The sequence below is a fragment of the Salmo trutta genome, chromosome 38, assembly GCF_901001165.1.
Source record: "Salmo trutta chromosome 38, fSalTru1.1, whole genome shotgun sequence".
Classification (NCBI taxonomy): domain Eukaryota; kingdom Metazoa; phylum Chordata; class Actinopteri; order Salmoniformes; family Salmonidae; genus Salmo; species Salmo trutta.
In genome coordinates, this window is record NC_042994.1 from 13,932,723 (window position 1) to 13,960,090 (window position 27,368).

The following is a 27,368-nucleotide window of genomic DNA, read 5'->3' on the forward strand; positions in this document are numbered from 1 at the left end:
TTATCTGTAAGACAACTTTATTGATTAGTTAATTTCAAGCACAAATTCAACCACAAAGACCAGGGAGATTTTTCAATGCTTCGCAAAGAAGGGCACAGATTGGTAGATGTGTAAACATGATTAAAGCAGACGCTGAATTTCTCTTTGCGTATGGTGAAGTTATTAATTAGGCTTTGGATGGTGTATCAATACACCCAGTCACTACAAAGATACAGGCATCCATCCAGTTGCCGGAAGGAAACTGCTCAGGGATTTCATCATGAGGGCAATGGTGATTTTAAAACAGTTGGAGTTATTAATGGTTGTGATATGAGAGAATTGAGGATGGATCAACAATGTTGTAGTTACTCCGAAATACTAATCTGAATGACCGAATGAAAAGAAGAATAAATAAATATATTCCAAAACATGCATTCTGCTTGAAATAAGGCACTGCAAAATAAATACTGCAAAAAATCCAACACAACACATCACTGGCTACCACTCGTCGTATTTTCAAGAAATGGTGGTGACTGCATCATGTTATGGCTATGCATTACTGAGCTCTTCAGTAAGGCCATTCTACTGCCATGTTTGTCTATGGAGATTGCATGGCTGTGTGTTCAATTTCATACACCTGTCAGCAACAGGTGTGGCTGAAATAGCCGAATCCACTAATTTGAAAGGGTGTGCACATACTTTTGTATATATAGTATACATCTTACAGTATAATGTACATTTCTTTAGCAAGAACACAGTCATTTCAATTAATGACATTACAGCAATCATACAAAGTCATATTTTTTACCTTGACATAAACATTGAAACAGTATTTACATTTTAGTCATTTAGCAGACACTCTTATCCAGAGCAACTTACAGTAGTGAATGCATACATTTAATTAAAAAAAATTCTTCCTGTACTGGTCCCCCATGGGAATCAAACCCACAACCCTGGTGTTGCAAACACCATGCTCTACCAACTGAGCCACACAGGACCACTCGTGTATAATATTGAATCACTTTGGTCATGTTTTATCAAACATAAATATCCATGAAACATCTATTTTTTAAAAAGTATTTCAGACATAATCACATATTGAGTGATATGCATGGTTCTGTAGTCAGGTCAGACTCTATATTAATTAATCTAACAATTATTCTATATCTAAGTTTTTTTTGCTTGGACCTCTACTCCTTTCTCTAACCTGCTGCATTAATTATCTTAACCTGCTGCGTAAGTTCTCCTAACCTGCTATTAAAAAGTCCCTTCCATATGGAAGTGGCATGAAAAGAGTTTCTCTACTCCATTAGCCTGCTTCTGACTGACGCATCCTGCTTCTCTTTTGGTCCCTCCCCTACCGCCTCACTAGTGGGGAAGCCATTGTTTTCTGTTTGACTGTCGTCAAGGAGAAGGTTTGACTCCTTTGCTCCACTCTCAGGCTGTAGCTCTTGCTCACACTGTTCCCCTTCTTTCTCATCTTCCTGTGCATTATCAACAGGCCTTTTTCTCTTGAAACATCCCAGCTGAGTAGAAAGGAAAAACAATGTGAAAAATGTGAATCAAAGTGTTGGTCCTTACAATGCAGAAGCAAAGGTTCTGTCGCAGCTTTGATACTCACCATATACATGGCCATTGTGATGATGATCAGGAGGAAGAGTCCTACTCCAACTCCTGTCCCTATTATCAGGTCTCTATGGGGAGGAATGATGATCTCAGCCTGAACATCAATCTGGAGGAATACATTTTGAGACAATGAGTGACGATGGAACAAGCAATTTAAAAACCATTCTTATACAGTAAACCAGTTTCATTCCACAAATGGAATTACCTGTGTTTGGTGGAAGCTTGAAGAGTTATCCTAATGAGCAAATAAATACATACAAAATTGATGCTTTTGTGAATCTTTGCTCAAGAAATATTTATATCTTTGTTGAAGAAAGTTTTTTTTTTTACAGGAAACTTACCCTTGGGTCACTCGCTGTCTGGACAAATCGTTTTTTGTCATAGCTGAGTTTCACAAAACTGATGAAATGGACTGTTTCTCTATCCCCAGTGAATTTCTTTGGCAATGACAAGCTCTGTAGAGTGAGATATTGTTAGTAGAACTAGGTGGTAATTTTACATTAAGTAAAATTGTGTTACTTGCTTCAGTTCTTTAAAAGTATTTTGTGGTAGTAGAAGAAGTGTTCTGAATACAGATTTAAATAGCAGAAAAGTTAGATGAAGCTCTACGTTTTTGTCTAACTTGTTGGGAAAGTGGTCAAAACGGCAATTGTTTCAAAAGTTTAGACGAAAATAGTTAATACTAGAACTAGAACAGCTAATAATACTAGAACAGCTGTCTGATATCAGATTTGAATAGCAGAGAAGTAGACCCCTATGTCATAACGTCTAAGTTGGAATAAAATGCTCGGAAAGTGGTCAAAATTTCAGATTGTAAAAGTTGACAGAAAATGTAGTTGGTGCAGTTACTAACAAAGCTGCATCATTTGATAGGTAGAAGATATTTCTGTTCTGATTTTACATATGAAAAGCAGAGAAGTAGACCAAGATGTCATACCCTCTAAGTTTTTGTCTAAGTTGTTGGGAAAGTAGCTGATTTGTCAGTCACCGTTTACTCATTGTCTCATGCTTAGAATGTGTTCACCCAGTGCTATTCATTTGAAAGTTCTCTGGCAGTTAATAAGCCAAGCAAGTGACACGTTCCTACGTCATACTTCCATGTTCATATCCCTGGTCTTTTGCATGAGCTTCAAGTTTATTAACTATTGCGCTACAATTTTGCCCATTGAATACCATTCAAAAGCCTACAAAAGTTTTTTTAAACTACTAGGCTATTTGCCACGTCTGTTGCATGGCATACTCAACAGTGGGAAGTCAACTTAATGAATGAAGTTGATGCTGTTATTAAGACATCTATCTCTTGATTTGTATAATAGAATGTTGGAATTCATGGGAGTCTGTAACAATGGAACTTTTCGAATGTTGAAGAAATCCCATGGAAGTAGATGGAGGACAAAAAGCTCAATAGTTTAAAAAGTATAATATTTATCAATAAGTTGTATGCAAGCACACTGGTCCTGACCACTCTGCACATTTTAAAGTTTGAATGGCGTTTCTAGCTTAAATGGTGTAGCGTGCTAATGAATAATAAGCATGACAAAGATTTAAAGAGAGATGTTTGCTGTCCCAAAGTCTCATTAATTATTAGCATGTTGTTACTCTGTACCATCATTTGTTCAAGTTGGCTTAATACAGACCCTTGCATGTTGATCGAGGTCCTTGAAGGAAACATTTCCAGACAGCACAAATGTAATTGTCGAAAACTTCTCCAAAAGGAAACTTTCACACTCAATCGATTTTTCTGGAGAGCGGTACTGTTAACACAGCCAGGACAAAATGTGTGTTTCAGTAACATGATTACTATACTGAGTTGTAACCTGATTGGATCGGTTACCAACAATGTCAAGAGTGAGGGGCATATTTGAATACTCACCTCTGTTGTTGAATTGATAATCTTTCCACATTGAGTATGGTTCTTTATAAAAAAAGAAACAAAACTTGTATTAGGCTGTTTCCTATTGAAATAAATTGTGGCAGTAAAATGTCAGCATTTTCGTAAGCAATGTGAACAATTTACCTGTAAGACAGATATTTGGTAGTCCTTCATTTCAAATTTGTGCTCAAGCTTAGTTGGGAAAGTGAAGGTGACTGTGACGGGTACAGGCATAAAGCCTAAGTTCTGCACCTGTAAACAATGACACATTCAATCAATCATTTATATTGAGATTTTATACAAAGGCATTTGTCACAGAACGTGTAACAAAACATATACTTAAACCCCCAAATGAGCAAGCTTAGGGCGACAGAGGCAGTGGAGGCTGCTGAGGGGAGGATGGCTCATAATGGCTGGAATGGAGCAAATGGAATGGCATCAAACATGTGTTTGACGTATTTTATATCATTCCACTGATTCCTCTTCAGCCATTACCACGAGCTTGTCCTCCCCAATTAAGGTTCCACCAACCTCCTGTGGACAGAGAATATGCACACAAATAATTCAATATTTAACTGATTATAGCAATACTAAGTTTAGCATTAGTCATGTAAACACCTTTCTCTGATTATCTTAAACGACGTAAGCTCATGAGCGACGTAAGCTCATGAGCGAAGTAAGCGTAAACCTATTAAAACATCTTATTTGCAATCTTTTCAAATTATTGGAACATGTAAACTCCTTTAAAGGGACACTGTGAGAGAGCTATGCTACCGTACCTATAGACTTCCAGTCATTGCGATAGCTAACGCTAGTTAGCATTGGCTCGCAAAACGACCACTAACTTCCTTCATACTGCACGCAGAGAAATAAATTATTTCCACAAGTTCATCCGACTCTAGGTGAGTAGAACAAGAATCTTGCAGTATCCCTTTAACGGTGTATCTGTATCCTGTGGTGTATCTGATCTGCTCATTTGCTATCATGAGCACCGCGAGCATCCCTCTGTGTCGCGAGTGATGCGAGTCCAGAAAATCCTAACGTATGCATCTTAGAATTACTTTTCACATACAAACTTTATACACTGAGTGTACAAAACATTAAAGGACACCTACTCTTTCCATGATATAGAAAGGTGAAAGCTATGATCCCTTATCCCTTGTCTCTTGTTAAATCCACTTCAATAGGTGTAGATGAAGAGGAGGGGACAGGTTAAAAGATTTTTAAGTCTTGAGACAACTGCGATATGGATTGTGTGTGTGCCATTCAGAGACTGAATGGGCAAGACAAAATATTAAAGTGCCTTTGAACTGGGTATGGTAGTAGGTGTCAGGCGCACCGGCTTGTGTCAAGAATTGCAACGCTGCTGAGTTTTTCACGCACCACAGGTTCCCGAGTGTATCAAGAATGGTCCACCACCCAAGGGACATCCAGCTAACTTGACACAACTGTGGGAAGCATTGGAGTCAACATGGGCCAACATCAAGGGCAACTGCAAGGCTCTCCAGAGGGTTGTGCGGTCTGCCCAATGCATTACCGGGGGAAAGCTACCTGCCCTCCAGGACACCTACAGCACCCGATGTCACAGGAAGGCCAAAAAGATCAGGACATCAACCACCCGAGCTACTGCTTGTTCACCCCGCTATCATCCAGAAGGCGAGGTCAGTACAGGTGCATCAAAGCTGGGACCGAGAGACTGAAAAACAGCTTGTATCTCAAGGCCATCAGACTGTTAAACAGCCATCACTAGCACATTAGAGGCTGCTGCCTATAGGCATATACTAGAAATCACTGGCCACTTTAGCCGCGACCGGGAGACCCATGGGGCGGCACACAATTGGCCCAGCGTCGTCCAGGTTAGGGGAGGGCTTGGCCGGCAGGGATATCCTAGTCTCATCGCGCACTAGCGACTCCTGTGGCGGGCCGGGCGCAGCGCACGCTGACACGGTCGCCAGGTGGACGGTGTTTCCTCCGACACATTGGTGCGGCTGGCTTCAGGGTTGGATGGGCATTGTGTCAAGAAGCAGTGCAGCTTGGTTGGGTTGTGTTTCGGAGGACGCATGGCTCTCGACCTTCGCCTCTCCCGAGTCCGTACGGGAGTTGCAGCGATGAGACAAGACTGTAACTACTACCAATTGGATATCACGAAAATGGGGAGAAAATACAAAAAAAAGAAAAAAGAAAGAAAGAAATCACTGGCCACTTTATGGAATGGAACACTAGTCACTTTAATAAGGTTTACATATCTGGCATTACTCGTCTCATGTGTATATACTGTTTTCTATACTCTCTCATTCACTTAATGTTTCCATATCTTGCATTACTCATATGTATATACTGTATTCTATACTATTCTACGGTATCTTAGTCACTTAATAATGTTTACATATCTGGCATTGCTCATCTCATATGTATTTACTGTTTTCTATACTCTCTCATTCACTTAATGTTTCCATATCTTGCATTACTCATATGTATATACTGTATTCTATACTATTCTACTGTATCTTAGTCCATTCCACTCTGACATTGCTCGTCCATATGTATATAGTCTTAATTCAGTCCTACTTAGATTTGTGTGTATTGGGTATATGTTGTGTAATTTGTTCGATATTACTTGTAAAATATTACTGCACTGTCGGAGCTAGATGCACAAGCATTTCGCTACACCCGCAATAACATCTGTTAATCACGTGTATGTGACCAATAAAATTTGATTTGATTCCTGTGGAACGCTTTCGACACCTTGTAGAGCTCATGCCCTGACGAATTGAGGCTTGTTCTGAGGGCAAAAGGAGGTGTTTGCCACTCAATATTAGGAAGATATCGTTAATGTTTTGTACACTAAGAATCTAATGGGCTTCCCAAAAATGATATGATCGTTGTGATACAACGTTTATTTTGATTGGCGATCTTCAGAATTTCAGTCCGATCAGGTAGCCTGATTATCAGCTGTCCATGTAAAATGGATTTTAAGGGACTTTTTTTTTTTTGCAATGCATTTATACATTTTAATCAAACAATTATATTAATCAGAGAATTCACAATAATCTTATTATTGAATGAATGTAAATGGTTTGAGTAACAATAAAGTATGTTTTGTTTAAAACACAGAACATTACCCCCCACATCGTGTGAATCACACTTAATATCAGTCACAGCAATAGCAGTTGATTGTTTACCTCATATACATTCACCAGTCTTTTAGGTGATGTGTCCTCCAGAGTAAAGTTCATGTAAGTGGTGGAGTCTTGGGGAAGGCTTCAACAACAAGATATATAAGTCACCTTGATTTTATTCAATTAACTTGATGGAGTCATTCTCAAACAAAATGTTAAGTACAGGCTTGTAAAGACTTACGCTTTTACTACCAGGTCAACTGCAAATTGAACAGGGATGGTCCTGGTAAGGGAACTATTGATTGAGTTTCCATTGTCACTGTGAATAAAGGAAAGGCAAATTAATTTTTTGTGTACATAAATGGAATGCTATGAAGTCCTTCAGCTAATTGAGTAGAAGGTATTGAGGTTGTATAAAACGAGTTAGTTTTAAGCAATGTATGTTGAAAACTTCGACTACATGGGGAAAGGAAGGGTGTTTCCTGGACTGATTCTAATCTCTCGTCTAGCTACTGCTCTAACATATTCACACTGGAAGCAGATTTCTACCTCAGTCCGATGACGGTCATCTCCATTGTGTCGTTCCAGTCGTATGTATTCAAAACATGGAATTTACTGGTGAACACTGCCTGAGAAGGAAGATGGCATAGTTCCGAAGAAAAAATAAAGACGATTTGAAATGAGATCATAAAAACTGGGAAAGTGGATTTTTTTTTTTATATAGCCCGAATTCAAAATTGATTAAATTGAATTCTTTCTTTACAAGGCATGTATCACTCAGTGATCAAAGCTGTTTTAATGACATTGAGTTACTGCTTTGTCACTGCTTTTAGCTCTGAGTCTTTATCATCGAAGGACAACATTTTAAAAGCTTTACCAGTGGATTCACAGTATTATTTGCGGGTATATCTAAGTAATCACTCACTGTAGTTTTACTACGGTAGACCGGTATGCTGACACTGCATGTAGTTCTGTCCATTTCACCTTCCAGACCACCACAGCTGAACACCGTTCTCCTTGTAGACTATGGAATACAGACATGTCAAGTGTGTAAATAATTCCGGTTTGTACATCTGAGTCAGTGACATAGTCTAAAATTAACAAACAAGCATATTAACAGTTTAAGGAATGAATCAATTCAACACTAAATATGTTGCTACATTTTATGAATAATTAGCACATGTCGTGAACATTTAAATGTTTGTCGGAAAACTGATGTTTAAATTAACATTCTCCTATCCTGGTTCTGCAGTCCCACATGACGAGCAAGGCAAGCTTTTGTTCCAGCCCAGAAGGAACACCCCTGATTAAACTAATCATCAAAACCTTGATTGCCTGAACATGTTTTAGGTCTCCAGGATTGAATAACACTGGTTTAGATGAGAGCAAGAAGAAAACATCAGAATGAATTACACAATAGATGGAGGGGTGTCGGTATTACCTTCAGAAGATGCATCATGGAGAATGAGAGGCCAGGAGGGTAGAGGAGAGTTAGACTGGTGTTGTAGGAGTCATCCCCGTGATTGGACAGTCTTATAGTCACGTTGAAGTAACTCTGGTCCACCACTAATAAAGTTGATGTGCTGAAAGAGAGACAAAATACATACAGTCAAAGAAAACATGCTTTTTTTGAACAGTCAGTAATTATTACAGCTACAAACAAGTTACTTTATGTTGCCTCTATCAGATACCTACATAAAGTTGAAGTCCACCTCAAGCTCTGCCACACATATTTCATTTTCTTTGCAGTTCTTTTCAAAGGGCACCTATGACGAAGTCAAGACAACTGTGAATGTGTTTAGATGACCTGTTTTTACAGGTCTTTGGCTAAATTACAGTACTCAGTCCACAGTCATTGCTAGTACTTTTGATCATTGTGAACAGGTTTTAGTCAGACCCAGAATGTATCTTTGTACCTCGACCACAGCCTGTGTAGGACTGGCAGTATTCAGCATGGCAGTAAGACCCTCTTGTTGGCTTTCAGATTGAGAAAAATGAAGTTGGATGATTATGGGCGATAATGTGTCGATCACGCATTGCTGGAAGAAAATAAAATGTGGCATTAATTTCCCTATCCATAGTCCTGAAAAACCCTCATTCTTCTCATCACTGAATAAGATCAATACACAATAAGAATTCAACAACCTAACAACTTAATGTTAATCATTAAATCCCCTCCTTACGAGATACATTATAGTTGTTGTATTGTTGCATAGCTACAGTTTGTCATTGTTCATACTGTCATGTAGACTGAGTGGTTGAAGCAAGTCCGCTCCTTTCTCAGCTCCACTGTAGAGAGAAGACTTCTGGCCCCTTTGTTCGTGTCACTGTAAAAGGCTCGGCTCCTCTGTCTCACTGGATCCACATCCAGCGAGTAGGAGACGTTCATCCCTGCACTCAGCACCTCTGGAAAAGTACACAAGAGTCTTCCTTATCAGGGAGAGAAGTTCTGAACCTCATGGTTGTCTGCTGATGAACACCATTAGAAAGGAGAGATGGAGTCAAGACCTTAACTCTTTTGACCCAGATCCAGACCAAGGCCCAACCTTTCGATACACTTGGACTTCATCTTCACCACAAGTTGGTGGCACCTTAATTGGGGAGGACGGGCTTGTGGTAATGGCTGGAGCGGAATAGGTGGAATGGTATCAAACACATAGTTTCTATGTGTTTGATGCCATTCCATTTGCTCTGTTCCAGACATTATTATGAGCAGCCTCCCCTCAGCAGCCTCCACTGGTCTTCAGAATAGGAAGAGACCAAGACACACTTATTGTGGTCAGTGATTTAGCTATTCACAGAGGCTCCGACCTGGACCACCAAGGCCACAATTATGTGGTCTCAGATCATGACTCCATTTCTGTTGGAAAGCACAAAGCCTTTAGTGTTCCTAAAGTTCTGAGAGTTCTTACCAGCTTTACTCTTTGTTGCCTCTGCCATGTTAAAGCAGGCTGTTAAAGTGACCACGGGGGAAATGATCTCTTTTGCCAGACAGTCAAATCTATCAGTGCTGATCTCCGAGGGATGGAAGTGGAGATGAGCAGAGATGCTGAGGACCGGTCTGGACCTGTGAGCGATCGAGATAAAGATTGGGATGTTAGCCTACATTGTACGATGTTGGGTAGCTCTGCCCACACCTCATTGAGCGCAGCCACCGTTCAGTGCACCCTAGTGGGATATTTTTACTGGTTAACCTCTTATGGCTAGGGGGCAGTATTTTCACGGCTGGATAAAAAACGTACCCGATTTAATCTGATTAGTAGTCCTGCCCAGAAACTAGAATATGCATATAATTATTAGCTTTGGATAGAAAACACTCCAAAGTTTCTAAAACTGTTTGAATGGTGTCTGTGAGTATAACAGAAGTCCTATGGCAGGCAAAAACCTGAGAAGGTTCTGTTCAGGAAGTACCCTGTCTGAACATTTCTTGCCCTTGTTGATTCTTTCTATCTATTACAAGGGATCTCTGCTGTTACTTGACACTTCCCATGTCTCCAATGGGCTCTCAGAGCCCGGGAAAACAGGAATAACGTAATTCAAAGCCCTGGCTGAAACACACGAGAGCAAAAGCTAAGTGGTCTATCAGCAGACAAAGGCTTAGGCGCGTGACCTGCCCAGCCCCCGTCTTTCGGTTTTTCCCTCAGTTTAGAGACACGCAGATTCCCGGTCAGAATATTATCGCTTTTCTACGAGATAAATTGCATAAAAATTGATTTTAAACAGCGGTTGACATGCTTCGAAGTACGGTAATGGAATATTTAGAATTTTTTTGTCACGTTCTGCGCCATGCGCACGACCGTGATTTACCATTCGGAAAGTGTCTAGAACGCACTAACAAAACGTCGCTGATGGAACATAACGATGGATTATTTGGGACCAAACCTACATTTGTTATTGAAGTAGAAGTCCTGGGAGTGCATTCTGACAAAGAACAGGAAAGGTAAGACCATTTTTCTTATAGGAAATGTGATTTTGGTGAAGGCTAAACTGGGTGGGTGTCTAAATAGCTAGCCCGTGATGGCTGGGCTATGTACTTAGAATATTGCAAAATGTGCTTCATCCGAAAAGCTATTTTAAAATCGGACATATCGAGTGCATAGAGGAGTTCTGTATCTATAATTCTTAAAATAATTGTTATGCTTTTTGTGAACGTTTATCGTGAGTAATTTAGTAAATTGTTAGTAAATTCCCCGGAAGTTTGCGGGGGGTATGCTAGTTCTGAACGTCACATGCTAATGTAAAAAGCTGGTTTTTGATATAAATATGAACTTGATTGAACAGACATGCATGTATTGTATAACATAATGTCCTAGGTGTGTCATCTGATGAAGATCATCAAAGGTTAGTGCTGCATTTAGCTGTGGTTTTGTTTTTTGTGACATTATATGCTAGCTTGAAAAATGGGTGTCTGATTATTTCTGGCTGGGTACTCTGCTGACATAATCTAATGTTTTGCTTTCGCTGTAAAGCCTTTTTGAAATCGGACAGTGTGGTTAGATAAAGGAGAGTCTTGTCTTTAAAATGGTGTAAAATAGTCATATGTTTGAAAAATTGAAGTTTTCGGATTTTAGAGGAGTTTGTATTTCGCGCCACGCCCATCATTGGATATTGGAGCAGACGTTCCGCTAGCGGAACATCTAGATGTAACAACTGTCTATTTAAACCAGCTGTCTTTTCTTATCATTTTTTGGTCTCGTACCTCAAGACAACAACTGCGCCACGCGCTCCTACTACGATATCAGTCAGTCCATCCTCACCCAGGTCCATCTTCCCATCAATTGACTGGCCAAAGAACTGGAGCTTAGATCTCATCATCACAGCTGAGATGCGCTGCAGTAAGAAAACATACACATTTAATGAAAAGCCATTGATATTGATATCCCAGGAGGGATGTCTGTTTTATTTGATTGTGAAGGGCCGTTTTGAATGATTTCCATCTTCGTCGGCCTCACCTGGCTGAATTCAGGGCGGATCCCCTTTAGCTTTTCACCCAGGTAGATGTACACGGCCCCCCTGTGATCATCCTCAAGTGGAGCGCCCACAGCTACATCCTTCAGCCCATCTCCATTCAGGTCTGTGAGAGACGAGATGGAGGAGCCGAATCTACCCTGAGACAGCACTGAAACATTCATCTCCATCCTCAGTTCCAGCTAATAACGGAAGGGCGAGGAGAGATCACATGAAGATAAATACATATTACACTGTCTTTTTGTGCATTATTATTGAAGATGATGGATATTTATATCCAAATGAATATATTTTGGCTTCCAGATCACCTTGTCCCTGATGAACATATTCAACCAAAAAAATACAGCATTTGAATCTGTTGTTCAGAGGTTCACAGTTCAGCCCACCTTATCACTCAGTGTGTAGACGTAGATCCTGCCCTCTCTCGGAGGTTGGTGAAACATTGGTGCACCCACCAGTAGGAAGTCTGTGTTGCCGTCTGAGTCTATGTCCACAGAACACAGCTCTGCCCCGAAGTAGGAGCCCATCTGAGAAAATCAAAACTTACATTCATACAAAAATAGTTTTGAAATGTTCTAAGAAGTCCCTTGGTTTTGAATGAAACTCATAAGTAAACATAAAAAGTGACATCATGTGTTCCTCTTTACTATCAGAGGAGTGATTCAACCTTTGAAGTAACCCCATGTATCGCCCTGGCCATAGAGAGGGGTTTTTTGTTCTTTATTTTGGTTAGGCCAGGGTGTTACATTGGGTGGGTGTTCTATGTTCCTTTCTCTATGTTTTTGTATTTCTTTGTTTTGGGCCGTGTGTGGCTCCCAATCAGGCACAGCTGAAGCTCGTTGTTGCTGATTGGGAGTCAGACATAAGGAGCATGTTTTTCCTTTGGGTTTTGTGGGTAATTGTTTTCTGTTTAGTGTGTTCCTAACAGAACTGTTGCTAGTCATTTTTTGGTTTCTTTTGTATAGTGTTCGTTGATCATTAAAACCTTTTATGATGAACACTAACTCCGCTGCACCTTGGTCTCTCTTTCACGACAGCCCTTACAGAATTACCCACCACAAAAGACCAAGCAGCGGAGAAGAGGGCAGATGGAAGTCAAGGAGGACTATTGGAAGCAGCGCGCTCGGGAGGAGATGGCATCCTGGTCGCTGGAGGTGTTGGAGTCAAGGATTGACTGGACATGGGAGCAATTGCGGGACCACTGTGACAACCTGCCTGGGAGGCAGGTAGAGCCCGATAGGCAGCCCCCCAAAAAATTTGGGGGGGCACACGGGGTGTGTGGCAGAGTCAGGTTGGAGACCTGAGCCAGCTCCCCGTGCATACAGGAGGCTACGTAGTACTGGTCAGGCACCGTGTTATGCAGTAAAGAGCACGGTGTCCCCATTACGCGTGGAGAGCCCGGTGCGTTACATCCCAGCTCCTAACATCTGCCGGGGGAGATTGGGCATTGAGCCAGGACGGGTTGTGCAGGCCGTGCGCTCTAGACCTCCAGTGCGTCTTCAGGACCCGGTCTCTCCTGTGCCGTCTCCACGGACCAGGCCTCCAGTGGGTCTCCCTATCCTGGTCCGTCCTGTGCCACCTCCCAGGACCAGGCCTCCAGTGGGTCTCCCCATCCTGGTCTCTCCTGTGCCGTCTCCACGGACCAGGCCTCCAGTGGGTCTCCCTATCCTGGTCCATCCTGTGCCACCTCCCAGGACTAGGCATCCAGTGGGTCTCCCCATCCTGGTCAAGCCTGTGCCTCCTCCACGGACCAGACCTCCAGTGGGTCTCCCCATCCTGATCCGTCCTGTGCCGCCTCCTAGGACTAGGCATCCAGTGGGTCTCGCCAGTCCAGAGCCGCCAGAGCTGCCCGCCAGTCCGGAGCCGCCAGAGCTGCCCGCCAGTCCGGAGCCGCCAGAGCCGCCCGCCAGTCCGGAGCCGCCAGAGCCGCCCGCCTGTCCGGAGTCGCCAGAGCCGCCCGCCTGTCCGGAGCCGCCAGAGCCGCTCGCCTGTCCGGAGCCGCCAGAGCCGCCCGCCTGTCCGGAGCCGCCAGAGCCGCCCGCCTTCCAGAGCAGTCAGAGCTGCACGCCAGCCCGGGGAGTCCTGTGCCTACGCCTAGGGCCAGGCCTCTTACATGTCTTCTCAGCCAAGTGAATCCTGGGTCAGTGCCGCCGGAGCCGCCAGGGACGCCCGCCAGCCGGGCGCAGCCTGGGACGCCCGCCAGCCGGGCGCAACCAGGGTCGCCCGCCAGCCGGGCGCAGCCATCACCGCCAGCTGGGCGCAGCCATCGCCGCTCGCCAGCCGGGCGCAGCCATCGCTGCCCGCCAGCCGGGCGCAACCAGGGTCGCCCACCAGCCGGGCGCAGCCATCGCGGCCAGCCGGGCGCAGTCAGGGTCGTCCACCAGACCTTCGGCGCGGCCAGGTGCGCCACCTAAGAGGGCGACGCCAATGGTGGAGCAGAGGCCACGTCCCGCACCTGAGCCGTCGCCGTAAGAAGGCCCACCCGGACCCTCCCCTTCAATGTCAGGTTTTGCGGCCGGAGTCCGCACCTTGGGGGGGGGGGGTACTGTAGCGCCCTGGCCATAGAGAGGGGTTTTTTGTTCTTTATTTTGGTTAGGCCAGGGTGTTACATTGGGTGGGCGCTCTATGTTCCTTTCTCTATGTTTTTGTATTTCTTTGTTTTGGGCCGTGTGTGGCTCCCAATCAGGCACAGCTGAAGCTCGTTGTTGCTGATTGGGAGTCACACATAAGGAGCATGTTTTTCCTTTGGGTTTTGTGGGTAATTGTTTTCTGTTTAGTGTGTTCCTAACAGAACTGTTGCTAGTCGTTTTTTGGTTTCTTTTGTATAGTGTTCGTTGATCATTAAAACCTTTTATGATGAACACTAACTCCGCTGCACCTTGGTCTGTCTCTCACGACAGCCCTTACACCCCAAAAGCTGGTTTCATGCTGTCCCTATTGTATAACTTGATTCAGATACCACACTGCTTGCAGAAATAGCTAATGTTACCAACCTGTTCTCCAGGCAATCTTTGTGCCACAATCCAGTTGTTGTTAACCTTGTTAAAAAGTAGGATCCGTCCCATGTGTTCAGATCTTGGTGCTCCGGTAAAATATAGAAGGTTCTCATTCTTCTTCCCAACAGCTACAGAGTATCCTGTAATAACAATGAAGAAATGTAGGTCCATTGTAACTACACTCCTTTCACTGAAACATCTGAACTAACAGAGCCTTGAAAATAGTGTTTGTTCAAATTCACATTTGAGCAATATCATTTTTTGAGCTTAATATTCCATTACCCATATAGGAATCTTTGTCCAATGTGGGGTCCTGAATTTCCCTTTCCTCTGATCTCAGACCCTCAGTCTCAAAGAGAGATCCACGCCAGTTGTTTGATCCCACTGAGCCCAGAACCAAGGTGTCCTGTAGAGGAAATAAAACATTGGGTCATATTGTATGACATTTTATTAATAAGCATTCATTAACTATATACTGTGTCTATAAACTAGCTGCAATGGTGGTCATTACATTTATAAATGCGTATTTAAGCATTTACAAGGATTTGTAGTACAATGTAGAAGCATTGTACTAAACATTTTAAAACAATTGATACATATTACAAATGAACATTTAAGATGATAAAACATGCTGGACATACTATTGTGTATCTCACCTTATCAACGTAGACAGCACTGAACCCACTCTGAGACATCTCCTTAGTCAAGTTTCCAGCCAGAGCAGTCTTGGAACCTAGAACATACGGACACTGATATAACTAGCGATACATTAATACTTCTACTGTGGAATTTCTTGAGTAAGGTGTTATCACCAAAAATAAATACCAGTATATTTCAGGAAGTGACCAGTATTTCCACTTCAGGTTTTTTAAATGAATAACAACTTTCAGTTGACAGGGACTTTGCTGAAAAATAAGTAAGTAGTACTAAGAGTTTATCTGAATCCGGAGTTGTACCTTCAATGTTGAAGATCTTTTTTTGAAAGTTGTCAAGGATTCCTTTTAGTCCGTTGTAGTCCTCGATGAGGAAAGTGTTGTTCTCTTTTGGCTCTGATGCCAGGGACTTTAGTTTCGTCAAATCGACATTCTTGACCTGCCAAGAAATATAGCATAATGCAATTGTAGATAAAATAAAAACCTGATATCACATTAAGATAAGTATTCAAACCCTTTACTCAGTACTTTGTTGAAAAACCTTTGGGAGCAATTACAGCCTTGAATCTTCTTGGGTATGATGCTACAATCTTGTCACACCTGTATTTGGTGAGTTTCTCCCCTTCTTCTCTGCAGATCCGCTCAAGCTGTCAGGTTTGATGGGGAGCGTCTTTGCACAGCTATTTTCAGGTCTATTTCAAGTTCGGTCTCTGGCTGGGCCACTCAAGGACATTCAGAGACATGACCCTTAGCAACTCCTGCGTTGTCTGGGCTGTGCTTAGGGTCATTGTCCTGTTGGAAAGTGAACCTTCACCACAGTCTGAGGTCCTGAGCGCTCTGGAGCAGGTTTTCATCAAGGATCTCTCTGTACTTTGCTCCGTTCATCTTTGCCTTGATCCCGACTAGTCTCCCAGTCCCTGACGCTGAAAAACATCCCCACGGCATGATGCTGCCACCACCATGCTTCACCGTAGAGATGTAGCCAGGTTTCCTCCAGACGTGACACTTGGCATTCAGGGCAAAGAGTTCAATCTTACTTCATCAGACCAGAGAACCTTGTTTCTCTTTTGGCAAACTCCAGGGGGCTGTCATGTGCATTTTACTGATGAGTGGCTTCTGTCTGGCCACCCTACCATAAAGGCCTGATTGGGTGAGTGATGCAGAGATGGTTGTCCTTCTGGAAGGTTCTCCCATGTCCAATCAATTGAATTTACCACAAGTGGACTCCAATCAATTTGTAGAAACATCTCAAGGATGATCAAAGAAAACAGGATGCACCTGAGCTCAATTTCGAGTCTCATAGCAAAGGGTCTGAATACTTATATATACACATTACACACACATTTGCAAACATTTCTAAAAACCTGTTTTCGCTTTGTCATTATGGGGTATTGTGTGTATATTGCTGAGGATTTTTTTTATTTAATACATTTTAGTGTAACATAAAATGTGGAAAATGTCAAGGGGTCTGCATACTTTCCGAAGGCACTGTATACAATACATAGCCTACCGCATATTACACATGGCAGAAAAACATTTTTAAAAAACACTGATTTAAGATTGGTACATAATTGGTCTAGCCTAATGATGCTAATTCAGAGTTAGCCTATAGCACATTTGTATTTGATTTTGAATAACCTAGTAATAGGGAATTTTATATATTTTCAAAATGAATAGGTTGACACCTTTAGCTACAGAATATCTCAACACAAAGTGTGCAGAGAGAGGGGCTGAACAGTTTAATGAAATATGTTTAGTTGTGAAAACATGTTACTGTCGATGTTCCCGAACAGATTTCACTTGGTTTCCCAAATTAAGCACTCGGTAGCTGCAGGAACAGGGTTGGAGAGTCCATGGCATACAGAGTTTGGGCGAAATATCACCTGTCACGCAGTGAAATAACCGGAGTAGCTTGACCAATGCCAGTTAAAAATTTACAAGCGGGAAAGTGGCCTCCATTCGCTATTTGAGTGCATACCCATGACATGTCTTTTTTCTTGCCCCTGTTCCTGCCCATTTGACAATAGGCCATTCTAAATCACAACTAATTTTACATATTAGTAAAGTAAATATTTAATTGAGAATATTTAGATGTGCGAAAATATGATCACTTGATGGGAGTGTGTGCAGCCTGAGACAATGAACAGAGCGCAAGATTTTTTTGCGACTTTCTCAAATCACCAACAGCCTATAGTCACATCATGTAGCCCATATATCTTTTGATTTCTAAGGCATTCTAAAGGTTTGTATCGTTCACAACTAAAGATTCCAAATAACTATAAATCTAGTTTATCGGACAAGTGTCACGTGTGCTACCTCTCCGGCCTCTAGGTCACCAGGCTGCGCGTCATCAGAATCACCTGGACTCAATCACTTCCCTGATTACCTTCTATATATATATATATATATATATATATATATATATATATATATAAACACACACACACACACACACACACACACACATACACACTATATATATAGTATAGTAAGTTGGTGGTTGGAGATATCCCTCCAGTGGTGTGGGGGCTGTGCTTTGGCAAAGTGGGTGGGGTTATATCCTGCCTGTTTGGCCCTGTCCGGGGGTTTCATCGGATGGGGCCACAGTGTCTCCTGACCCCTCCTGTCTCAGCCTCCAGTATTTATGCTGCAGTAGTTTATGTGTCGGGGGGCTAGGGTCAGTCTGGTACATCTGGAGTATTTCTCTCTATTATCCAGTGTCCTGTGTGAATTTAAATATGCTGTCTCTAATTCTCTCTTTCTTTCTTTCTTTCTCTCTCTCTCTCGGAGGACCTGAGCCCTAGGACCATGCCTCAGGACTACCTGGCATGATGACTCCTTGCTGTCCCCAGTCCACCTGGCCGTGCTGCTGCTCCAGTTTCAACTGTTCTGCCTGCGGCTATGGAACCCTGACCTGTTCACAGGACGTGCTACCTGTCCCAGACCTGCTGTTTTCAACTCTCTAGAGACAGCAGGAGCGGTAGAGATACTCTCAAAGATCGGCTATGAAAAGCCAACTGACACTTACTCTTGAGTTCCTGACTTGTTGCACCCTAGACAACTACTATGATTATTATTATTTGACCATGCTGGTCATTTATGAACATTTGAACATCTTGGCCATGTGCTGTTATAATCTCCACCCCGGCCGGCACAGCCAGAAGAGGACTGGCCACCCCTCATAGCCTGGTTCCTCTATAGGTTTCTTCCTAGGTTTTGGCCTTTCTAGGGAGTTTTTCCTAGCCACCGTGCTTCTACACCTGCATTGCTTGCTGTTTGGGGTTTTAGGCTGGGTTTCTGTACAGCACTTTGAGATATCAGCTGATGTAAGAAGGGCTATATAAATACATTTGATTTGATTTGATATACACTGCTCAAAAAAATAAAGGGAACACTTAAACAACACAATGTAACTCCAAGTCAATCACACTTCTGTGAAATCAAACTGTCCACTTAGGAAGCAACACTGATTGACAATAAATTTCACATGCTGTTGTGCAAATGGAATAGACAACAGGTGGAAATTATAGGCAATTAGCAAGACACCCCCGATAAAGGAGTGGTTCTGCAGGTGGGGACCACAGACCACTTCTCAGTTCCTATGCTTCTTGGCTGATGTTTTGGTCACTTTTGAATGCTGGCGGTGCTTTCACTCTAGTGGTAGCATGAGACGGAGTCTACAACCCACACAAGTGGCTCAGGTAGTGCAGCTCATCCAGGATGGCACATCAATGCGAGCTGTGGCAAGAAGGTTTGCTGTGTCTGTCAGCGTAGTGTCCAGAGCATGGAGACGCTACCAGGAGACAGGCCAGTACATCAGGAGACGTGGAGGAGGCCGTAGGAGGGCAACAAACCAGCCGCAGGACGGCTACCTCCGCCTTTGTGCAAGGAGGAGCAGGAGAAGCACTGCCAGAGCCCTGCAAAATGACCTCCAGCAGGCCACAAATGTGCATGTGTCTGCTCAAACGGTCAGAAACAGACTCCATGAGGGTGGTATGAGGGCTCGACGTCCACAGGTGGGGGTTATGCTTACAGCCCAACACCGTGCAGGACGTTTGGAATTTGCCAGAGAACACCAAGATTGGCAAATTCGCCACTGGCGCCCTGTGCTCTTCACAGATGAAAGCAGGTTCACACTGAGCATGTGACAGACGTGACAGAGTCTGGAGACGCCGTGGAGAACGTTCTGCTGCCTGCAACATCCTCTAGCATGACCGGTTTGGCGGTGGGTCAGTCATGGTGTGGGGTGGCATTTCTTTGGGGGGCCGCACAGCCCTCCATGTGCTCGCCAGAGGTAGCCTGACTGCCATTAGGTACCGAGATGAGATCCTCAGACCCCTTGTGAGACCATATGCTGGTGCGGTTGGCCCTGGGTTCCTCCTAATGCAAGACAATGCTAGACCTCATGTGGCTGGAGTGTGTCAGCAGTTCCTGCAAGAGGAAGGCATTGATGCTATGGGCTGGCCCGCCCGTTCCCCAGACCTGAATCCAATTGAGCACATCTGGGACATCATGTCTTGCTCCATCCACCAACGCCACGTTGCACCACAGACTGTCCAGGAGTTGACGGATGCTTTAGTCCAGGTCTGGGAGGAGATCCCTCAGGAGACCATCCGCCACCTCATCAGGAGCATGCCCAGGCGTTGTAGGGAGGTCATACGGGCACGTGGAGGCCACACACACTACTGAGCCTCATTTTGACTTGTTTTAAGGACATTACATCAAAGTTGGATCAGCCTGTAGTGTGGTTTTCCACTTTAATTTTGAGTGTGACTCCAAATCCAGACCTCCATGGGTTGATAAATTGGATTTCCATTGATTATTTTTGTGTGATTTTGTTGTCAGCACATTCAACTATGTAAAGAAAAAAGTATTTAATAAGATTATTTCTTTCATTCAGATCTAGGATGTGTTGTTTAAGTGTTCCCTTTATTTTTTTGAGCAGTATATATAAACACACACACACACACACACACACATATACACCCATTGGAACCCTTTGGTTCCTTCCTCAGGCGTTATTGTTTCTCTTTCAGTTTCCTGTCTGTGCGTTGTTCGTGTTTATTGTTTTGTTTATTAAATTATGCTCTCCTGAACTTGCTTCCTGACTCCCTGTGCACTCGTTACAACATGTTTCAAATTATATATATGTGGTTAAAGATGCAAGAGCAAACTACTTCTCAAGAGCAAACTACTTAAATCCTTTTGCATGACAATAACTGTATGACAAAATTTCCTGACCACCACAGCCCTTCATTATTGATTTTCAATAAACCAGTTTCCGTGCTGTGAAGTGAGCTGAAGCCCGATTGGCACAAACAATATGTTCAATTGTCTTAAACAGAATTTTCGAGTTGTGGGAGTTCTCAGAGATCAGGGTAGAGAAGTAGTTTGCTCTTGCATCTTTAACCACAACATTGTAATTTCACGTTCAGCATTTTTTTTAAAACCCTTTTTAAGGGTAACGAGTGTGGTCATCTAACCAAGATGAGACTCTGGCAGACAGTTTATTCTTGCTTTTAACTGGTGCCACTGAGTCAAACGTAGCCTGACATACAGTATGTAATTGAACCTGTTCAGCAAATCATCAGTGTGATGACACAGAACAGGATCCTTAGTAGAGGATTAAAAAGCATTTGTAAATTTACTAGCAGTTGTGGAGGTATTGATGGGAGTGGGAACAGACACATTTTTAGGTGGGGGGGAAGCATTTTAAAAGCAATACTGATATGGTCAGAGACACACACATCAATAGTTTCCAAGCTATCAATATTCAGACCATAGAACAGCACGAGATCAAGAGTATGTCATTCGTTGTGTGTAGGCCCTGTGGAATGTAGATTATAACAGGTTAAAGATGCACTATGCAGAAATCACTCTGCCATTTCCTGGTTGATGAACTTCTAATAGTTCGCTTAATTTCAGTTTGTGACAAAACAAGCAAGTGTGGAGAATCATTGTACCATCCAAATCGCTGTAGAATATATTTTCCATGATCAAAAATATTGTATTTTCAGCTGTTTGAGGCTGGTGTACAAAACGGAAAGTAAAAGATGCAAAATCGAAACTTAAAAACGGGGAGCATAGAAATAGCGCACATAGAAGATATCTACCAGAGCTACCGCTTCTTAGACTTGCATTCAATGAGAATGACAGATCTATAACACACATTTCTATGTGAAATTGGTCAGGTGGCCCAAAAAGGTACATACATTGCAGCTTTAAAAAACTCCCACCTAGTGTAATATTTGAGAAACACACATGAATGTAAGCAGCATACATTGAAATCATACATTAAAAGCACTAACACTGGTATACACTGGTGATCAACTAGTCGAAACGGCCATATGCCAATACATTTGCACCTCGGTGAAGTTCAAGTGAAACAATTTGAAAATGTATCTCAATCCAGGGATGGAAGGTGTTGCTGTACTCCTAATTATCCCACAACAATTTATGGTAAATGGAGAAGATAAAAATACTGCTTCTTTAGCATTAGCTAACTAACATGAGGATGAACAGTTGTAATTGAATTAAGTCATACAATTGTGTGGTGTTGTGTAGGGGGTATTATAGGTATTATAGGACTTACCCCGATGACAAAGCGGATGATGTTTTTCTCATCACTTCTTTTGATAGAGTTTAACCTTCTATCACTATCACTGGGATTTCCATCTGTTATTATGACCAGTACTTTAGTTGCATCTGCGGTGGCGCCGGCAGCTTGGTTTTCAAAAATGTTGTTCCTGAAATAGATGTATTCAAACAACAGATCAAGCTATCTTTCCTACACCACATTCCCCTTTGATCAGATTCAGAGTATTCGGTTAGAACTTTGAAAGTAAAACTGATTAATAATTATCAACTGGGACCTACAAGACAAAGTCTATCGCCTTATGTGTGTTGGTTAGATCAGCCATGTGCTTTTCTTTCCAAAGATTATCCAAGGCTCTCTCCTCTTGGTAGTCTCTGAAGTTGAAAACTGTCCTGGTGTTTGTTGAGAACTGAACCGCTGCGAACTGTCGTTTACAAAAGAGGAAAAGATGACTAATATTGACTAATACCATACTTTACCATAATACCATACTTTCCATTGCACATACACTCTTAGAATTAGTGGTGACTCGAGGAAACCTGAAGATCCTTAAGGAACCCCTGGAGTTCCTCAAGGAACCATTGCTAGTCAAGTGGTTCATATTTGCACCTTTGGTTAGTTGAGGGGTTCTTGGAGGAACTTTGAATGGTTCAATGTAGCATTGGGTTCGTGGAGGGACCCTGGAGTAGAGGCGTGGCTTAGTATGGGCGTGGCTTTAAGATACTGTATATATTTTGTAGGCCACCCGTAAGAGTAAATGTCACTCCTGTTTATCTGTTCTGCTGTATTGTCATCACATGTGAAGGTTAAACAATAATATTTTTGTATTGTCAATGAGGCTTACAATGAGGCTTATTGAAATATATAATATGTATAAATATTCAAGGATTTAGTTTGCAGTGTGAAACTTAACATGATGAACAGGAATGACATTTACGCTAACGGGTGTCCAAAAAGTGCCTATCTGAAAGCCACGGCTCCAATCTGATAGGCTGCCACCACTACAATATATTATTAAAAAGGTTCAAAATGTAACTCCTCCCATCAGAAAAAGGTTATGGTTTGAACCTTTACACAGGGGTTCCTCCAAGACCCTTTTAAGAAGAGGTTCCTCAAGGAACCTGTTTGAACTGGAAAGGTTCCGCCGGGGTGGCAACTCAAAAGGTTCTTCTAGGCACCTTTACTTCTAAGAGTGTAGATAAACAGATGTATGTTCAGCAACCTCACGAGCATGATTTAAGTTATGAACTTTAAAGGGGAAGAATACCTTAATTGAGGAGTTTTTTAGGGTTGTCATGATATTGTTTATGAAACCTTTGTTCTTATCAAATTCATCCACTGTCATGCTTCCTGATCCGTCAAAGAGGAAAACGAGGTCCACTATTTTCTTAGTACATTCTGTAAGAGAAAGTGAATTACATAAATGTATATGATGTACAACATTCACAACATTCTTCACATATTCAGGAATCCAGATCTTATCATTCACAATTAATATTTTGTGACCTAATCCTAATGTAATTTAGCATGACATGAATAAACAGTCAATATATACCAAAAAATCTTAGGTTATGTTATCTACAGATATGTTCAAGTTTCACTGTTATACCTTGGAAGGCAGGTGTGAAGTTCGAGGTGATGTGGAGCTGGCTGTTGAACTGATAACAGATACTGTTCAGATAGGAGTTCCCATCACACTCGTGTGCCAGGCCAGGGCTGCAGGCCTGAATGAGGAGAATACGTCATTGTAAATGTGATAAAATAATGGATTGTCTGGTGGACCTCAGATGTCTTCAAAAGAGAGTTACAGGAATTTGGCATGATCATTTTTAGATTGCTTAGCTATTGTTTTATAACTCAAGCGAAACAAGTCATTCAGGTTTACACAGGCAGCTCAATTCTGACCTTTTTTCCACTAATTGGTGGAGCTGATCTGATTGGTCAAAAGACCAATTAGTGAAGAAAAATTCTGAATTGGGCTGCCTATGTAAATGCTGGCAAACATATTACATATGCACAGTACACTCACATGGAGTATTTGAAAACAAGAACACGATCAAATTAAATATTTGGTGGTTTTCTTACAGTGAACGTTGGAGGAGAAGTAGATTGTCCAGCCATAGACAGTCCAATGTACTTGATTGTGTCAGTTTCTGTTGGAAGGGAAAAGGCAGACTTGCAGAATCAACTATTGTTTCTCATTTTCAAGATCTTGTTGACATTTCAACAATATTTTAATACTCGATTAGCCATGGTTACCGTGATAGCTGTTACATGTTCTAATAATACTTATAATTATTCATTTTGTTAAGGTAGCCACCTTTCTAAATTGCAGTCCAGTAAGTACAGTATAGTGCATCATCAACATCCATCTCTACCTTCAGGAGTGTAACAGTCTGTACAGTTTGTTCGGTCTTGAGCACATCTACAGATTCCACCAGATCCGTTCTTCTGATGTGGCGCACTGACCATTACCCTGTGTGCGAAAAATAAAAAGCTTAGTTTGGCTGATTTAGATGAGACTGCATCCACTTCTTATATATATGACAAACTTTAGATCAAGAATGGTTGCATAACATTTCTGACAATGTGGTAAATTACTTTTGTATATCTGTTTTCTTTTGGTTACTAAGGTTAGAATAGCAAATGCATGGTGAAGGAGGAAAGCAGGATGTTGTCAGAGGTGTGATATGACGGAACACAAGTCAGAATTTCCATTCCATCAACGTATGCATAACTAATACACTGATGCACATTAGTCATGGGCATTGGATGCAGCTCACATCATTTAAGAAACTAAATAAGAATATAATATGTGGATGCTACCATGAAAGGATAATCCTCAATGAGTCTTGAATAACAATGAGTGAGAAAGTTACAGAGGCATAAACTCCCCTGTTATTGTAGTGGTGAGAGGTTAGCATGTCTTGGGGTGTGATATTTGTACGTCTAACACTCAAAAGGTGTTGTACTTTCTAAACGCTTCACCAGACACGGATGAAGATACCCTCAAATTAAAGCTGCCAGTCTGCACTTTAACCTCATAGTCATTATGTCATTTAAAAAAAAAGTACAGAGTACAGAGCCAAAACAACAAAAAATGTGTAACTGTCCCAATACTTTTGGAGCTTACAGAAACATATATATATTTCTAAATACATAGCTATGGATATATATAGTGCATGTTTGCAGATACAGGTGCATTTTTCTGGTCATTTTTGTTTCCTCAGGTTTGTGATATTGTTTTGCAGATGAAGTTTGTAATACTTAGCATTTTTCACTATGACGATAACAGTAACACTTGCCCTTTCTCCTTGCCAGATATGAATTGCAGGACTTTGTATCCAAAGAAATCCTGTTCCGCCCCCTTGTAGATTTTTGGGTTTGCTTCATCGATGTTGAAAGCCATTGAAGAGACAGCTGGCGAGTGAAAAGAAAGAAGGGTACAATCGGATGACAGACACAACTATTTGGGTTAGATGCATAAAAATTATATTCGGAAATATTTGCTGTCTATTAGGCCACGATGTACACGATGTACCACGATGTACAATAAAATACGTCATCTAAACAGCATTTCACACAAATGTTAGATATCCGATCTTCCCTACAACACAGGAAATTGGCATATTTTCATATTTTAGATTGTGGTCAGTGAAAACCAGTGCCGGCACTATGGGGGCATTGGGGCGGGGGGCAATGACTTTGACTTTTAACTTTTGTGCCCACCCAAAAAACCTTCTATCAACATTTGGATACAGTCATTTATTGATATAAGTATTACTACACCAGAGCTACATGCTCTAGCCAGTCAAACTGCCCGCCAGTTCATTGCCAACCCTGTAGCCTATTTTATACTCAGCAAGCAAGAGCAAGCTGCTTCTCCCTATTAGTTAAAAGAAATTGCTCAAAATAAGTGACCAAACTATATTGCTATTCCTGGGACTTGCATTGAGCTAGGATACTCGTACAAGAGCTATTATCAATAGAGAGAGGAGAGGGGAAGAGAGAGAGGCCATTGGAGCTGATGCTTGCAGAGATACGTGAATTGTGCAAGATGGGAATAGTGAAGACAGAGATGTGTTACACATTTGGGTAATTCATATATTAATCAATCATTCGTAGGCCTAGGCTGCCATACCCCCTGACCTGTGCTATGTAAGACCGGGTCATAGAATATCCACCAGAGACAGATTTAAATATCATATAGGCCTTCATAATAAATACCCCCAGCTGATCATAGTCTGGCGCAGGCTCTGGTGAAAACAAGTAGTGTGTAAGATGTGCACATGGATGAAAAGGTGCATAAATGTATTTTGAGGAATCATCATTTACATTTTTTGGACTGAACATAGGTGTGCTATAGGCTACTGTGGTTCAACCAGAACTGCCATCAATAGTTAATGTAGCTGTAACATTGTAAATAACTTCTTTATAACTTTTTCACTATGAAAAATGTGTGATAAATGGCCAAAAGTTAATGCTTATCATTGAGTGACTAAAAAACATGAATCGACAAGGAAGTTGTATCTAGGTTTAAAAGGTTAAGTGGCCTATGGTCCCAACCAACTACTGCCTTAAATTGTAAAAAGTGGAAGTCGGTTACCGTTATTGACTTGAAACCACAAGATAGTGTATGACTAGTTCTGTTTTCTAAAAAGCCCCCAAATAGTGACAATGAAGCATCTAACAAGTAAATTAAATTCAGAGCATTGAATTTTTGATTTTATTGGGATCCCCATTAGTCGATGGCAATGGCAACATTAGGCACCTTCCTTTTACAGAAATGATCCTTGTGCAAGTTAAGCATCCATTTTGAAAACATATCCTCCTCTACAATACTTCAAGTTTGTCTACTGATTGCAATGGTGTGAACAGTTCAACATATTTAGATTTAGTCAGGAATAGCAAAACTCAAACTAAACTGTAATTTAAAACGTGTAATATTGAAAGTAATTTACTTCTTTTTACTATTTGAGCTAATGATGTTTTGTTCAACCCCTTTAATATGTAATTGAATATTAAGTTGAGTGAAATCCTGATAGTCAGCGCTTACCCATGGCTGCCATGCAGGTGAGTAGGCAGAGGGGTCCCTGCCTGGACATCTTCTATTTCACTTTGTTCACTAGCATGCAGTGAGGAAAATATTGCAACACTCAACCTTTGCAAATGAAACTTACTCGTCTTCCTGCACTTGGTTTCCTGTGTGCCTCGTCTTATATGAGGTGTCTCCACCCCCAAAAGTAGCTGTGGTAGTTCACTATCATTTGGGTGAGTATGTGGATGTACATTCCCAGGTTAGCCTATACATGTCTCCATTTTACCTGGGCTTCTCCCAAATCGTTACAACATGCCACTGTGTTCTGAATTACATTTAGACTAACAGTTGGTTAAATATATTCTTGCCCTGGGTCCCATAATTGGTTAGTCCAGCCCAAATAAATGGCTCTGGTCAGGTGTGTGTTGGAACCTTCATTGTTAATGCTTTGCTTATTGGTTATGTGGTGCATTGCCACAGAACCATGTTGGTGGAAGATTCATAAATGATCCCTGTGCAAG

General features: G+C 41.9%; 1 protein-coding gene across 1 annotated transcript; it reads right to left on the bottom strand.

Annotated features, from left to right (window-relative positions):
• LOC115177964 (integrin alpha-L) lies at positions 1-27,013 on the bottom strand. The gene is made up of 31 exons (XM_029738967.1): positions 26,866-27,013; positions 25,115-25,229; positions 24,188-24,285; positions 23,895-23,962; positions 23,419-23,533; positions 23,077-23,207; positions 22,091-22,233; positions 21,807-21,960; positions 15,518-15,653; positions 15,218-15,294; positions 14,844-14,967; positions 14,559-14,701; positions 11,952-12,092; positions 11,550-11,747; positions 11,297-11,427; positions 9,510-9,664; positions 8,837-9,003; positions 8,514-8,636; positions 8,293-8,363; positions 8,039-8,180; positions 7,523-7,621; positions 7,147-7,226; positions 6,839-6,916; positions 6,661-6,739; positions 3,623-3,730; positions 3,479-3,520; positions 3,243-3,359; positions 1,947-2,060; positions 1,811-1,840; positions 1,601-1,711; positions 1-1,505 (listed from the first exon to the last, which is right to left on the bottom strand). Exons 1-31 carry the CDS (start codon positions 26,912-26,914, stop codon positions 1,281-1,283), a joined length of 3,564 nt encoding a protein of 1,187 aa, XP_029594827.1. The 5' UTR covers positions 26,915-27,013; the 3' UTR covers positions 1-1,280.
• Positions 27,014-27,368: the final 355 nt, after the last annotated feature.

What these genes read in the sequence shown, in the direction of transcription:
- LOC115177964 (XM_029738967.1), bottom strand. Translation starts at nt 26,914, where the DNA reads ATGTCCAGGCAGGGACCCCTCTGCCTACTCACCTGCATGGCAGCCATG. An exon ending in AAAGATCTTCAACATTGAAG is followed by an intron (nt 15,295 to 15,517) that starts GTACAACTCCGG and finishes CGTATGTTCTAG; the next exon opens with GTTCCAAGACTGCTCTGGCT. An exon ending in GGCAACAAAGAGTAAAGCTG is followed by an intron (nt 9,004 to 9,509) that starts GTAAGAACTCTC and finishes GTACTTTTCCAG; the next exon opens with AGGTGCTGAGTGCAGGGATG.